This window comes from Corvus hawaiiensis, chromosome 13 (assembly GCF_020740725.1).
Source record: "Corvus hawaiiensis isolate bCorHaw1 chromosome 13, bCorHaw1.pri.cur, whole genome shotgun sequence".
In the NCBI taxonomy this organism is placed as follows: Eukaryota; Metazoa; Chordata; class Aves; order Passeriformes; family Corvidae; genus Corvus; species Corvus hawaiiensis.
In genome coordinates this window covers 10,139,759-10,152,833 of record NC_063225.1, presented here as the reverse complement: position 1 = coordinate 10,152,833, position 13,075 = coordinate 10,139,759, and the positions used below count along the sequence as shown (strand labels likewise).

Sequence of the window (13,075 nt, the reverse complement as noted above, 5' to 3'; positions counted from 1 at the left end):
TTCAAAAGACCAGCCCCCTCTTTATCTAAAGCAAACCATGGGCACAGTTCTAACAAGGGGCTGACTGTTTCCATCTTTATGACTTCAAAAGCACTGGACATCTGGGGTGGGGCTCACAGAAGACTGGTCACTAAAACAACATGGAAATAACACTGCAAAGTTTTTCCAGGACATGGACTTACTTTCCTAAATAAAGCTCTGTTAAACTTTTCAGGAGGCAAACGGACTGCGGGACAGAGTCCAGCTGATTGTCATTCAGATAAAGAACCTCCAGAGAATCACTCAGAAATGCTGGAAACTCCAAAAAAGGACCTGTAACGAGACAGGAAACAAATCGCACCTTTAAAAAAATACCCTACAAAACAGGCATTAAGGCTCTGAACCAAGAGTTTCACCTGAACTTTGCAGGCAGGACATGAGGTCATGTCCATTGGCAGGGACCACCACCAAGCAAGAGCAGAAAAGCAAATGGCCTTCAGTGACAATCAAACATCAATGTTCACATCTCAATGTCCTAAAACCACAGTGTTGGAAGGCAACAGTGTCCAGGACTTATGGGGTGCTGAGGGAGGAACTCCAAGCCTGCCAAAACAACTAAACATCAGGGGACGAGTGGCACCTTATCTCTTGCTGTTGAGTACATGATAATACCTTATGAACTGCCCCTATTGCAGCCTAACAGCTGGCACTCAGAGAGCATCCCATGGGCACACCTGGTTCTGAACATGGCACTGGAAAGGGCACACTCAGGGCCCAACTGGTTCTCGGCATGTTTTTCCCATATTGCCTGAGAAAAGCCAGAAGCCAGTCAGAATTTATGTTCAGACCCCCACGTTGCATCCTGCAGTAATTTATGGTGGATCAAAATCAGTAACAACAGAGAAGGAAACCCAAACTGCAGCTGACAGACTGATCTATGCTGTCTCTAAAACATGCTGGTGTTTGGTCCTCTGTTCTGTTTTAGACAGAAGGACTCAGGGCACTTCCTCCATGCCTGAGGAGCATCTTGCGTATCTTGGGAGCAACCGAAGCAGTAACAGCATCAACTGCATGGCTGAGTTGCTGCTGCTGCAGAAGTTCGAGCAAAGGGAAACTCAGCAAGTTCCAAAGAACATCATTTCACCCCACAGATGACTCCTGGGACAGCAGGACAAAAAGCTGCCATGGATTGTGTTGCTGTATTAAGGATGTCACATTTATCTACCAAGGAGCATCCTGAAATGAAGGAAATTCAGGGAGATTTTGAGTCTGATTAGGAAAGTATAACCAGCACCATCTGCTGCCTCCGTGGTCAATCAAAGCAACTCCCTGAGATGCAAGACTCTCCCTTCCTCAGGGATGGGACTATTCTACTTCCCCTAAGATCTTCTTCCCCTACAGAGAAGACTTGAGGAACTGTAACTAGACTTAGCCAAAAAGAAGGAAAAAAAAAAAAGGAAAATGGAAGAGGTTTTCTCAGGAGAAAAATCCCCAGTTCTAATATTAACAGCACTTCCAGCCTGAGCTGTGATCAGAAAAGGCGTAAGATAGAGCTCCACTGTCTGCAGGGGTGTTTCATATACGTGACAGCACTGTCTGGTGTGGGCAGTGTCACAGTCCGCCTTTGAGTTTTCAAATAAAAAAATCATCTTTGGGATTATTTTAGGAGAACAGCAGGCTTATTTATGGATGCAATTCACTTCCTTTCTGGCTCATTGCTGGACTTAAACTTTGCATTGTTGCTCTTTCAGTAGGTACCTAGGCAGAGACAGATTTAGTCCCTCTTGGACACGTAGGAGCAAACACCTAAAATAGCAGCAATACTCTGAATTCACCGAAGAGTCCCAGGTGGAAAGGAGTGTACTATATTGGAAGCAAGCTTGAGGTGTTTATGAATTGTAATTATTTATTCATGAGTTATTTATGATTTCTCTGGCTTCAGCTCAAATTTTCTTTTAAAGAACTGTAGAAAAATTAAAACAAATCCCATCTTGAAAATATATTTTTGGATGAATAAACGCTACCAACACCACATGCATGTGCAAGGAGTTATTCTGAGACTTATCAATCAAGTATAGTGAGCATCCATAAATTATTCTCTTTAAATAATCTAGACTTAAGTAAACAGCTTTGTTGGTAAATCATATGAAAACCTGTCCACCCCCACCTCACCAGGAGACTTCTGTGAGCATCTGATGTACTCCAGCTTCTGTTTTCTCTTGACGTTTAAATTCTTGGCCACATCCTCTCGTCTCACCAAGCTATACTTGGCAGAGGAACAGAGAGAAAAGGATGAGCTGGCTTTGCTCTGTCTCCATGGCTGCTACACTGTGGCACCAGCCAGGTGGGCTACTCTGTGCCCCCCCGCTATCTTAAGCCACCTGAGGCAGCTCCAGGTTGCACCAGGGTGTTATGTGCCACGGTTGTTCAAATGTTACTGATCCAGATCCCATCATCTCCTGCTTTCTGCAGGGGGTTATGCTGGGCTTGCAGCATGTAGAGATTTCCACTAGGACAGCAATTCCCTTTTAGAGCTGGTTTTAGCTGCCTTTGCCTGCTGGCTCCTGCCCTTCTCTCCCGTTTGGGAAATGCTGCTGTAGCATTTCACAGCGAAGCTTTGAGGGTGTGTCAGACTCCACAGATTCACAAGGTTCAGACTCCTTTTCCAGTTGTTCCCTATTCCAACAATGTCGCAGCATTTCTATTTCCATTTCCTGCTGGTGAAACAGCACAGACCAACCTCTTCTCCCCCACAGGGGGCACACACACCTTAGCACAGCAGCCTCTACTTCCATGGACAGGAAAACGAGGCAGGATCAGCCTTGCCCAGAGGTCCAGGTAGAGCCTCTGCCTCTCACAGTTGCTGACTGAAGGTGAGAATCTCCAGCCCTAACCTACAGCTATGGCTGTAGATGGTTCATTTATCAATTTCACCTCAGGCACAATTTTCAGGGGAACTGAGGGAAGGATTTGCTGCAGGAGGGCCTCCTCCTCCCACGAGCAGTCAAGGGCTGCTCAGATGTGCGTCAGGACGACGCCAGCTCTATCCCACTCTGTGACTGGCAAGGAATGTTTAGAGCCAGGCATTCTGCAGGCAGCCAGAATGACAAAACTCCCCAAGTGCTTTAAAATAAAACAACAAACAAAACAAATGCAGATTAATCCCACAGAGAGCAGGAAGCGGTGCAATATCTTCAGATATCCCTTTGTTCTCTCTGGGATTTCACATGCATCTCATCAGCTCTGCCCCAAACTGAGGGTACAAATCACAGGCAGGGGAAAAATGTGGCATTTACAAAGTCAACAACAGAAACAATCCTAAGAGCCACAAGGATAATTTTGGGTTAATTTCCCTTCAACAGACCACTTAGTACTCTGGCTAAAAGGCATAACCTTTGTGAAAGAGCAAAAGAAACAGGTTTCACTCCTCTTCCATCTTTATATATTGGTGGTACCAACCAGCTGCATCATTTCTTCAGAAACATTTTATCTAAACATATTTCCTCTTAATGAAATGTAGTTGCACTTTAAATTGCAGAGGAATTTACTCTGCTTTCCCTCCAGCCAAACTGCAGATTCCTGCTGCTTCCCAGCTCACCTGGCATTCCCAGCACTCGCTGTGTGCCTTACCTGCCTCTGGGCCACCCCGCACTCTGTTCTTGGTGGTGAAAAAGGGGATCCGCTTCGTTTTAAATCCCTCATCGCTCCTGTGGGCCAAACAAAACAGGGACATGTGGGGAAAAGACCTTGGAAAGATGCTGAGCTACACGGGGCAGAGCCTGGCCCCGCTCACAGCTCTCACAGGATCCCACCTGCTCTGGAGAGAGGGGATTGAAACCCGCCGTGCAATCAGACTCCACCAGCACTTGTCCAGCCCAGTGGCTTTCTCCTGGCAAATCAGCAGAGCTCCTCAAGGCAGCGCTCCCTGCTCCCAGGGCGGGAGCACTTGACCCCCAGCTTTATGGGTGTCAGGGTTAAGTGGCTGTCAAACAGCAAATTGAAGGAGCTTCACAAGAAGCACTGGAGAACCGACCTGCTGCCACTGCCCACCCTCCCCAGGGAGCCTCGGACAAGACGACCCATCAGCATGACTCCGGAAATGCACTGGGGCATTCACAAAGTGGTGATGTGTCTTTTGCAACTGACACAGAAACTCCTAAGGACTCCAAAAACTGTGTTGGACAGGCACCCAAATGAGAAGATATCGGCATGACACATTTCAGTGCAGTTTTGGAGATACTAAAGGACCTTTAACTCTCGACGTTAAACATCCTTACTGGAATTTCTAAACAGAAGAACATCACTCTTCCATTGGATGACCTTATTAATGTCAGTCTTAGAATCATAGAATCCTTTAGGTTGGAAATCTTCTCTATGAACTTGCAGCTGGTTATACTTCCATTTAAAAAACAAAGACTTTTCATTTTTTCCAAAACAATACTCCCACACTAACTAGTAACTGCAGTCCAGCCAGATGGTTTATGGTTAAGATATGCTCCCCACAAACTTGTATTTGTAGTGATGAACCACACACTGGGCTGAAGAAATTCCTACATGGTCTGAAATTAAACTGCCATTATCAATAATCTATCCACTTAATAAATGATACAGTGTGCTAAATGCCCAAAGAATCAGCAAAGGATAATTCATCACTGTCACAGACACAATATACTTGGGGACATGGTATGTGGGTATCAATGCCTTCTATGCAGGTGATTAATTCTCTCCTGACACCCTTTGTGTTACACTTGGGTTTGCTATTATTTCTTCAGCTTTTGTTTCCTTGGCCGAAACTTGAAAGAAACACTTACTTCCCAAGCTGGTTTTTTGAAAGATCCAGTGACTTAAGTTGTTTGCAATTCCACTTATCCTGCGAAGGCAATGTAACTAACTGATTTCCCAGCAGCTTCAGGGACACCAAAGCCTAGGAGAGGAATAGCCTGGGGTTAGAGAACACCAAACACACAGAAAGAGCTTTTTTAGCATGGCTATTAAATAACAGAAACACGAAGAAAGTACATCTTATTCACCAGAACATCCTGTCCATGCTGCCCAGCATGCAAACATTTCCTCCCTGTCCCCAGCAAGTTCTGCACGGAGCAGCACCACTCTGGGGAGATTATTGCTCCACTTGCTGACAGATGCAGTTGGAAACAGCCCATGCAAGAGGACATTTTACTTTTTAGTGAGGAAACCTTTCCAAATGGAAAAGAACAGTCTGATTTACCAACACAGGATGCCACGTATGGATTAGATATATATGTGTGTGTCTGTGTGTTTGTATAAGCTGGTGTCAGATTTACACCTGCTGTACATGCACAAAATCAACGTGCAAAATATGAACTACTTCACACAAGGAAAAGTTTTGATTGCTTTTTTATTACATCTCTATTAAAATGGACAGGATTTACATTCACTTTCCAAGATTTATACAAGTTACACATCTCCTTTTTTTTCCCCCTCCCACCAGAGACAGGACTTTTAAAAACAAGTGAAGCTGATTGATACCATACAGTTAACACCACACGGATAGGACTCAGCTGGAAATACCAAGTTAAACATAAGATCTCCTTTAAATTTAACTGAAATATAAAAGAAAAAAAATGCAGTTCCCATTCAGATTTGTAAAGTTTATGCTCTTCCATCTGCCCTTAATAATGTCGAGGCTCAAACTATAATTTTCATTTGGCTGAAAATCCAATTTTCCACTGAAAAGCAGTGTTGTCTGTAGAGTTTCCAACCAGGTTTATTCAGCAAGTCCCCCACCATGAAAAACTGAGATAAGCAGAATGTCAGCTGAATTATCTCCTGCCAGAAGTACAGCAATATTAATGAATTATATCCCATGGAAATCATGTTTTACCAGCAGAGACTTCAGCGTCAAGTATGTTAAATGTTTTATGTGCTCCACACAATATAAAATGTTTATGCCCCTTTACATCGAGCTGGATTAACAGTGTCTCACGAAGCCAGTTTGTTGGCCTTTTTTCAGATTGGAAAAATATGAGGTGTGTCCACGTGACATAAGCGATGGACAACCAGCAGCTGCTGGAATGGGAATCATCGTGCAAAACGCTCCCTCTAGTGATGGAGAGGGGCAGCATTGGGCTTTGCTGGGATTTGGGGAAGCTGAAGGGAATACAAAACTGAGGACAGAGTGAGGACTGGAGGAAAGGGCTGGAAAGCTGAATCCTGACAGCCAATGCTTTTACCATCAGTCATGCTCCCCTGGAAGGACGGCGCAGCCTACCCTTGGCTCCTGGTGTGGGGCTCTCTCCAAGTGTCAGCATGGGGCTGTGCAAGGACAATGCCTCAGACTTCTCCCCGAAACAGCCCTGGGCAGGGGGCGGGAGGCAAGGGAGGCTGCACGTGCCAGAATTAGCACAAACTGTGTCCCGTGGGCTCTAACTGGGGTGTTCACTTTCAGTCACTGTGTCTGTATTACCCCCAAACACTGACCAAGGCCATTCTCCAGAGAGCTGAGAGCCTGGGGAGCTTCTCTCCAATGCTTCTGTGCCTGGGGGAGAATTAGTGACTGTCAGCTGTCTGTGGTTCTTCATGACTGAAATTCTGGAGATGTCTAGTCCTTTTAAATTGCCTCTTCTCTCCAATTTCTCCATTTTTACTGCCTTTCAGGGTGAGAATGGGGGCCTCCAGAATGGACACAACTGCAATGGCCGACAAACTTCCTTCAAACCTGCTGCCACAGCATGCAAAAGGGTGTGAGATGACACCTGAGGGAAGGGACTGCAGCATCCAGATTAAGGTGCCTCGCCAGCTTGTGAAGAGGAAAAGCTGACCAGAGTCTTACCCAAATTATCCCACCCAGAGGGGGCCAGGTGTCTTCAGGAGAAGCAAACTAGGGAGAGGCAAACTAGTCTAGAGAACTAAGACATGGCTTGGTTGGTTTCTTTAGAAGGCAAGAGCCAGGAAAGCTGAGGAGGTTTCTGTTTCTCTTAACAACACATTTCTGGAGTACACATGGTATTAAGGACTGAGCTGCTCCCAGTCCTGAGATTCCTTGCAAAACATGCAAAGGCCAGTGATAAACTACACTGCAACTACAGTGATAAATGACTGTCCCATGAGATGTGCTTTCAAGTCACAGGCCTCCTCTGCTGTCTGCTTTTCCCAGGGAGAAGAGAGTTCATTGCTGTTCCTACATAAAAATAATACATTATCTGTAGGAACATGTTACTGCCCATTTCTCCCCTTTCCCACATCTGCTTTTGGAGAGGGCTGGAGCACAAGCACAGCCCTGTTCACCAACACAAACTGCAACCAGGCTCCTCTAGGCATGGGGTTTCACCTTCTACTTGCTCACCACACTCTGGCCCTTGGGGCACTGAAAAGGCTTGATATTTATTTCTTTTATGAATATAATGCTGAAGAGATATGGATAAGAACTGACACTATTTAGAGCAGCCAAGGCTCACTAACTTTGAAAACATCAGCAAAGACTGCACTGAGGTCTCCCCCATCCTGGTGCCTTTGCACCCCTCAGCAAGCCCTGAGCAGCAGCACCCAAGAATTGTGCCCTGGAAGCACCATCTAGTGTTTAGTATCTGTCATGGTGGCTCCCACCCCCTGGGATGATTCTCAATGCATTCAGAAAAACCAAGTTTCAGAGACAATAGTCCATAGGATTCACTCTGTTTCAGGAGAAATGCCAATTGGAAACAAATGGCCACCAGACAGCAAAGCCAAATGTGCAGGGATCACTGGAAAGAGCTGAGGGAGTTCAACCCTCTTGTTACAACAGGAGTAAAAGGCACCTTTGCAGCAGATCCTGAGATCAGGGCTGGACATGGATATGAACCATCACTTCTGCATCCTTCCTGCAGAGGCCAGCAGGGAAAAGCATGGAACTTCTGCACAGATTCACCTCTGTTTCTTTCTCCACGACCCTGAGTTTCACAATCTTGCGGGGAAGCTTGCAGGAAACCCCAAGTTCTGCTTGGTTTCATGTCAACAGCATGTGAAAGCAGAAATTCTGAAGAATTTTGACATAAAACCATGGATCTGTGGTGTCCACAGGAAAGAATTATTCAATCTACAACCTTTAAGATAACAGAGGTCCCAAGTAGCACTGCTTAGGGCATTCATATGTGCTATTTTCAGAACAGAAAGACTAACTCATAATTACACAACACTGGTGGTTTTTTTTTAAGAAAAAACACAACTATTTGTGAGTGTATTTGAGTACATCAACATTTCAATGGCTGGAGCCTGAAGCTGCAACGCAGGGCTTATCTTCCAAACTGTGCTCCCAAATTCTGCAAACCACAGCCAGCCAGAGAGTTCTCAGAAGACCTGTGTCAGAAACTAGATATCATATCTCACTGGATGAGGGCCTGAATGTGGTGATTCAGGGGGTGACAGCCTGCTCAGGCGCTCAGTGAAATTGCACCAGTTCAAACCAGCACTTAGGCTCCTACCTTAACCGGGCAGCCAGTTCGAGGTCTGAGTCAGTATTAGGAAAAATAATGTGAGAACTGTGAAGAAATGACACTTACTTCAAGCTGGAAGAGTCCTGCTGGAACTTCTTTTAGTAAGTTCTCAGAAAAATCCACTTCTCTCAGGTGATTTTTCCAGAAAACAGTCAATGCATCAGGTAGGAATTCCAGGGCATTTCTAGATGCCTTACAACATTTCTGGAAAACATAAAACCCCCCCACACTTAGAGAGTAGTAATCATCTCTTCAAATAATGTGGTAGATCAGCTGTCACATGTCAAAAGCTTTAATAAATTAATTCTAGGTGGTCTCTTTAGATATCTTGATCTAGATAAATTATTAGGCATGCAGACAGAGCTTGCTAAGGAGATGCACTCAATTGCTGGTCAAATTCCTTGGTGGGCAAAAAGTATTCCAAAAATTATTTTGAAAATCACCCACCCCCATTTGCTTTTCAACCATACACAAACACTTCTCAGAAAGACTGGATCTGAAATCCACAAACCAAATTTGGCAGGGGCACTGCTACAGAAACACAAGAGCCTTTTAAGCATCTGACAACTTTTTAAGCATCACAGTCAATTTTTTTGCATTGTTTCAACAGCTTTTTCAGCCTCTGAGTTCGCCAGAGCAGTTCAACTTACCAGGGGGCAGGCCCAGGGATCTGGAAACACTTTCAGCTGATTTCTGGAAACATTCAGTATGTTTAGGGACTTGAAGCAGTATAGAAAAACCGTTGGAAGTTCCACCAACCTGTTGTCAGAGACGTCAAACTCCTGCAGCTTCCTTAAACCAATCCAATTAGTTGCTAGAAAACATGAAACATTGTGGACTTGGTATAAGCATGGAAGCTTTTAAGCCATTTAAGCCATCATTTTAACATTTTTGGGTTCTTCCCTACAGCTCAGCCTTGAAAGGTAAGCCAAACACTGGACTGTACGTACTGTTTTCCTCATCAAATAACTTCTCCATATAGTTTTTGGAAGCGATGAGCTTTTTAAGGCTTTTAAGATGTAGGAATCCAGTAGGGAGAGTGGAGAGCCTGTTGCTGGATACGTCGACCTCAAGTAACCTGTGAGTACAGAAAAATCTCAGTCAGGCATCAGTACAACACTAGCAAAGCTTCCTGTTGCCACAGACATCTGTTTTACCAGGACAGCTTTAGTTCTGAATGAAAGCAGCTGAAATGCGCCTCACAAGACAAAGTATAAAACCCTAATTAGAAAATCAACCCTTCCAGGGAGCAGAGAGAGGTGGTCTGGACAGAGAGCAGATCAAATCACTGGTATCAGCCAGTAAATGTCACTCTGAGCCAGCTTAGAGGAATGGGGCTCATCAGAGCTGGAGAAAAGCAGAGGCAGCACACAGGAATAAAAGTCCCCACAACTGTCCTGACAACAAACTTGGAAATACTGAGAACACAGAGGGGCAAATCCTAAGTTAAACCTTGCAGCAGACCGAAAACAGAGCAAGCAGCTCCTGCAATGGGCTCTCCCCTTGCACAGCCTCCCTAAAGCCCAGGGACTGGTTTGAGCCTGCTCTCCCTGCAGGCTCAGCTGTGTGTGGTGCACGCACCTTGTACAAATGATCTCATCAGAGGACTGCACACTGGGTAACTCCGTCAGCTGATTGTCAGCCAGGCTGAGCTTCCGGAGGTTTATCAGGCCCCATGGGATCACAGATGGAAGGGACACCAGGCAGTTGGCAGAGAGATCAAGCTCAGTTATCTGACAGGAGATATCAATCAGCCAGTCTAGATCTACCCAGGGCAGTTTGAGGTTTGACCAGTTCACACACAAAGCCTGCATATGTCAAAGAGAGAAGAGAAAACCACATTAGTGAAATCCCAGTTGCTCTCAGCCATAAACATTTTGCTCACTTTCCAATCTGCTTCTAGGAATTAAACTGACTCAGAGATGAAATCATGCCTGGATATCAGCAGCCCCTGCTGTATCTGCTCCATGATCTCACTCCAAAGACCATGAGCAAGCTCAAGCAGGAGACCTGGACTTCTTCACCAGTCCACATTTATTCAGGGTCCAGCTTGGACAGAAGAAAATGTGAACATATAGTGATCATCAATGCAAGGAAACAACCCAAGGCTTCATTTTCAAGATCACCTCATTGCATTCCAATCCTTGTCCTGAAATGCACATTTTGAAAATTATATTCCCAAAACGTTTCCATAAACTTGGTTTTGTTGACATAATTCAGCCCAAAACAGCCTCAATGGAATGATGCTTAATTCTCCACCAGGAGGCAGCAAGAACCCGACAGCAAATTTAATTTGATTTCCAATGCCCAGGATTTAGCTCTTAGGACTTTTTACCCCAAATTTAGAATTAAAAGGAATGTTTTTGGGGAAGGGAGAAAAAGAAAAGGGAAACAAAGGCCTATCTCAAATGCTCATTTTGAGACTCAGAACTGGTCATGTAGATCAGACAGTTCAAATGTTTAGGAGAATGGAACAAAGGGTAAGTACAAACAGATGCACTTTTTAGATACTGACAGTAGTTGTACTTGGTGTAGACACTGTGCTTTTCAAACCTTCACTTGTGATGCCTCAGGACAGCCCTGTAAATATGAATGGAAATATTATGCCCATTGTGTCACTGGGGAAACCAAGGCAGAGAGCACCAGCTCTTTGTTTAAAGCTACATCCACTGCAATGCCACAAGGCACCCCTATAAACCACAGCAAGCCAGCAGCAACAAGAAATCAAATTAAGCAGTCTCCACTGCTACTGGAAAATGCACAGCACCGAATGGGAGCTGCACTGCAAAGCTTTCACTCTCACACCAAACATACCCTGCTTTACCGCTAGATTTGCCAAGTCTGCATATTTAACAGCTTCCTGCATAGAAACTCTTGCTTTAAATTCAGTATGCAGTTTTCTGTACTTTTCTCACCTGTAACATGTACCACAAATCCCTGGGCTTAGGAAAAAAGTACTTGTCCTCAAGTACACCAACCAATGCAGTAATAATACAACCTTACAGCCTTCTTTTAGGGGGTGCAAGCTGGACCTTGTGTCTGTGCTGCTCCTCTTTGCAGACCGATAACTCATCTCTATTTTGCATTTAGATTGCAGTGTACATTTCCCTCAAAAATGCAGAGGCATGGCCTTAGGGTATTTAATGTGATAAGGAGATACCTGTAGAATGCAGATAATGACTTCTCAAACCACAGACAAGATTGTGAAATCCAGCACCTGCTATCAGCGCTGCGGGGTTGGTGTCCTGTATCCAAGGCAGCTTTTTGAATCCCAGCAATTAGAGCTCTCTTTCCCACTCAGTCCTCCTTCCCAGCCAGAGACAAGGACTGACAGTGTCTCTGCAAACTGGAGGACCAGCCAAGCCCCTTTACCTGACTTAGGGACAGTGGACCAAATTCATCTGGTACCAGTAACCTGATGTCAGTGGAGTTACCTTAGGGGTTTGGTTGGTTGAGGACTCTGCAGTGAAAATGTTAATTAAGTGAAAGAAATCCTGACAGCAGTGCCACAAAGAGAAGGGATTTCCTGCCCAACTCATAGTTAATCATCTCCACTGTTTTCCCAGAAAAGCTGTTTCTTTGATGACAAAGGTCTGTGATGCCAAACTCGCAGAGCTCAGCGCTCAGCCCAGCCCTTCTCTGTTTAGGGCTGGTGGTGAGCTCTGTGCTCAAACCAGGGACAGAGTTCAGAGGATGAAAGCTCAGGGCAAGGCCTGACTGGAGGCAGCTCACTGCTCTTCAGAAGGCCAAGGAAAACCTCTGTAGACTCCCCTCTCCTGCCAAGACAAGAATTTCTCAATACAAGCCCTGAAGACTAAATTGAAATCTTCTACTGCAGTGATGTCAGGGGATGCACTGAGGCAAAGGACTGGAAATTGTGCAGGAGCAAGAAACCCCGCTGCTCTTGGGCAAAGGATCAACTATAAATATGAAAAATATTTACTTAAATCTGAGACTGTCTGGTAAGGTGATTAAAAAAGGCTGTTTTGCGTTTCTCCTAAATGACGTGATGTGCTCCATCAGAGCCTTGCTCCTGCTGTAGATGGGATAATCTGAGGACAGGGATCTGCTCCCTCCATCAACAACCCTGCTCTGAATCTTGTGGGGGACTGCTGCAGATGTGTGCTGATGGTGATGTGAGTGAGATTACCAGGCTAAAGAAATGAGAGGAGGATCCCACACACATACGTACATTTGCATGCTTGAATATAAAATTATTGGTAAAATATTTCCTAGGGAAAATATAACAGACAAAGCTCTTCTCTGGCCTGTAATGGAAAAATTAAATATATCTCACACTGCACATGCTGGAAAGTTACATTTATCTCCATGCTGACTACATCTATTGAAGTTTGGAATCTGTGCCCAGCCACTTCACTGCAAAGGCTCTCTTTGGCATTTGTTACCTCTTCCTGTAAAAATGGACTGCTTCCTCTCTTTAGCAAAACTGTGGTTTGCTGTGGGTATAAATTTATGCCAGGAAAAAAACAAAAGGAGAAACAGATATTAGAAAAATAAGATGTAACTCCTCTTGCCTGTGAGAAGGCAGCTCTGCCCGGTGCAAGGGCTGTCTGGAAGGTGTGGCAGCCAAAACCAGCTCTCAAGCACATTTTATGCATAGCTCTACATTCACTACTGTGAAATCA

General features: G+C 44.8%; 1 protein-coding gene across 6 annotated transcripts in view; it reads right to left on the bottom strand.

The window, feature by feature from the left end:
- The window catches only part of LRRK1 (leucine rich repeat kinase 1), a 73,725-nt gene that overhangs the window by 34,574 nt on the left and 26,076 nt on the right, over window positions 1-13,075 (bottom strand). For all 6 annotated transcript variants that reach the window (XM_048317729.1, XM_048317728.1, XM_048317734.1 and 3 more), the window contains 7 exons: window positions 10,011-10,237; window positions 9,380-9,507; window positions 9,080-9,243; window positions 8,496-8,633; window positions 4,791-4,903; window positions 3,610-3,686; window positions 183-312 (listed from right to left, as the gene is read on the bottom strand). In XM_048317729.1, the coding sequence (XP_048173686.1) occupies window positions 183-312; window positions 3,610-3,686; window positions 4,791-4,903; window positions 8,496-8,633; window positions 9,080-9,243; window positions 9,380-9,507; window positions 10,011-10,237 (977 nt within the window). The remainder of the gene's footprint in view (window positions 1-182; window positions 313-3,609; window positions 3,687-4,790; window positions 4,904-8,495; window positions 8,634-9,079; window positions 9,244-9,379; window positions 9,508-10,010; window positions 10,238-13,075) is intronic.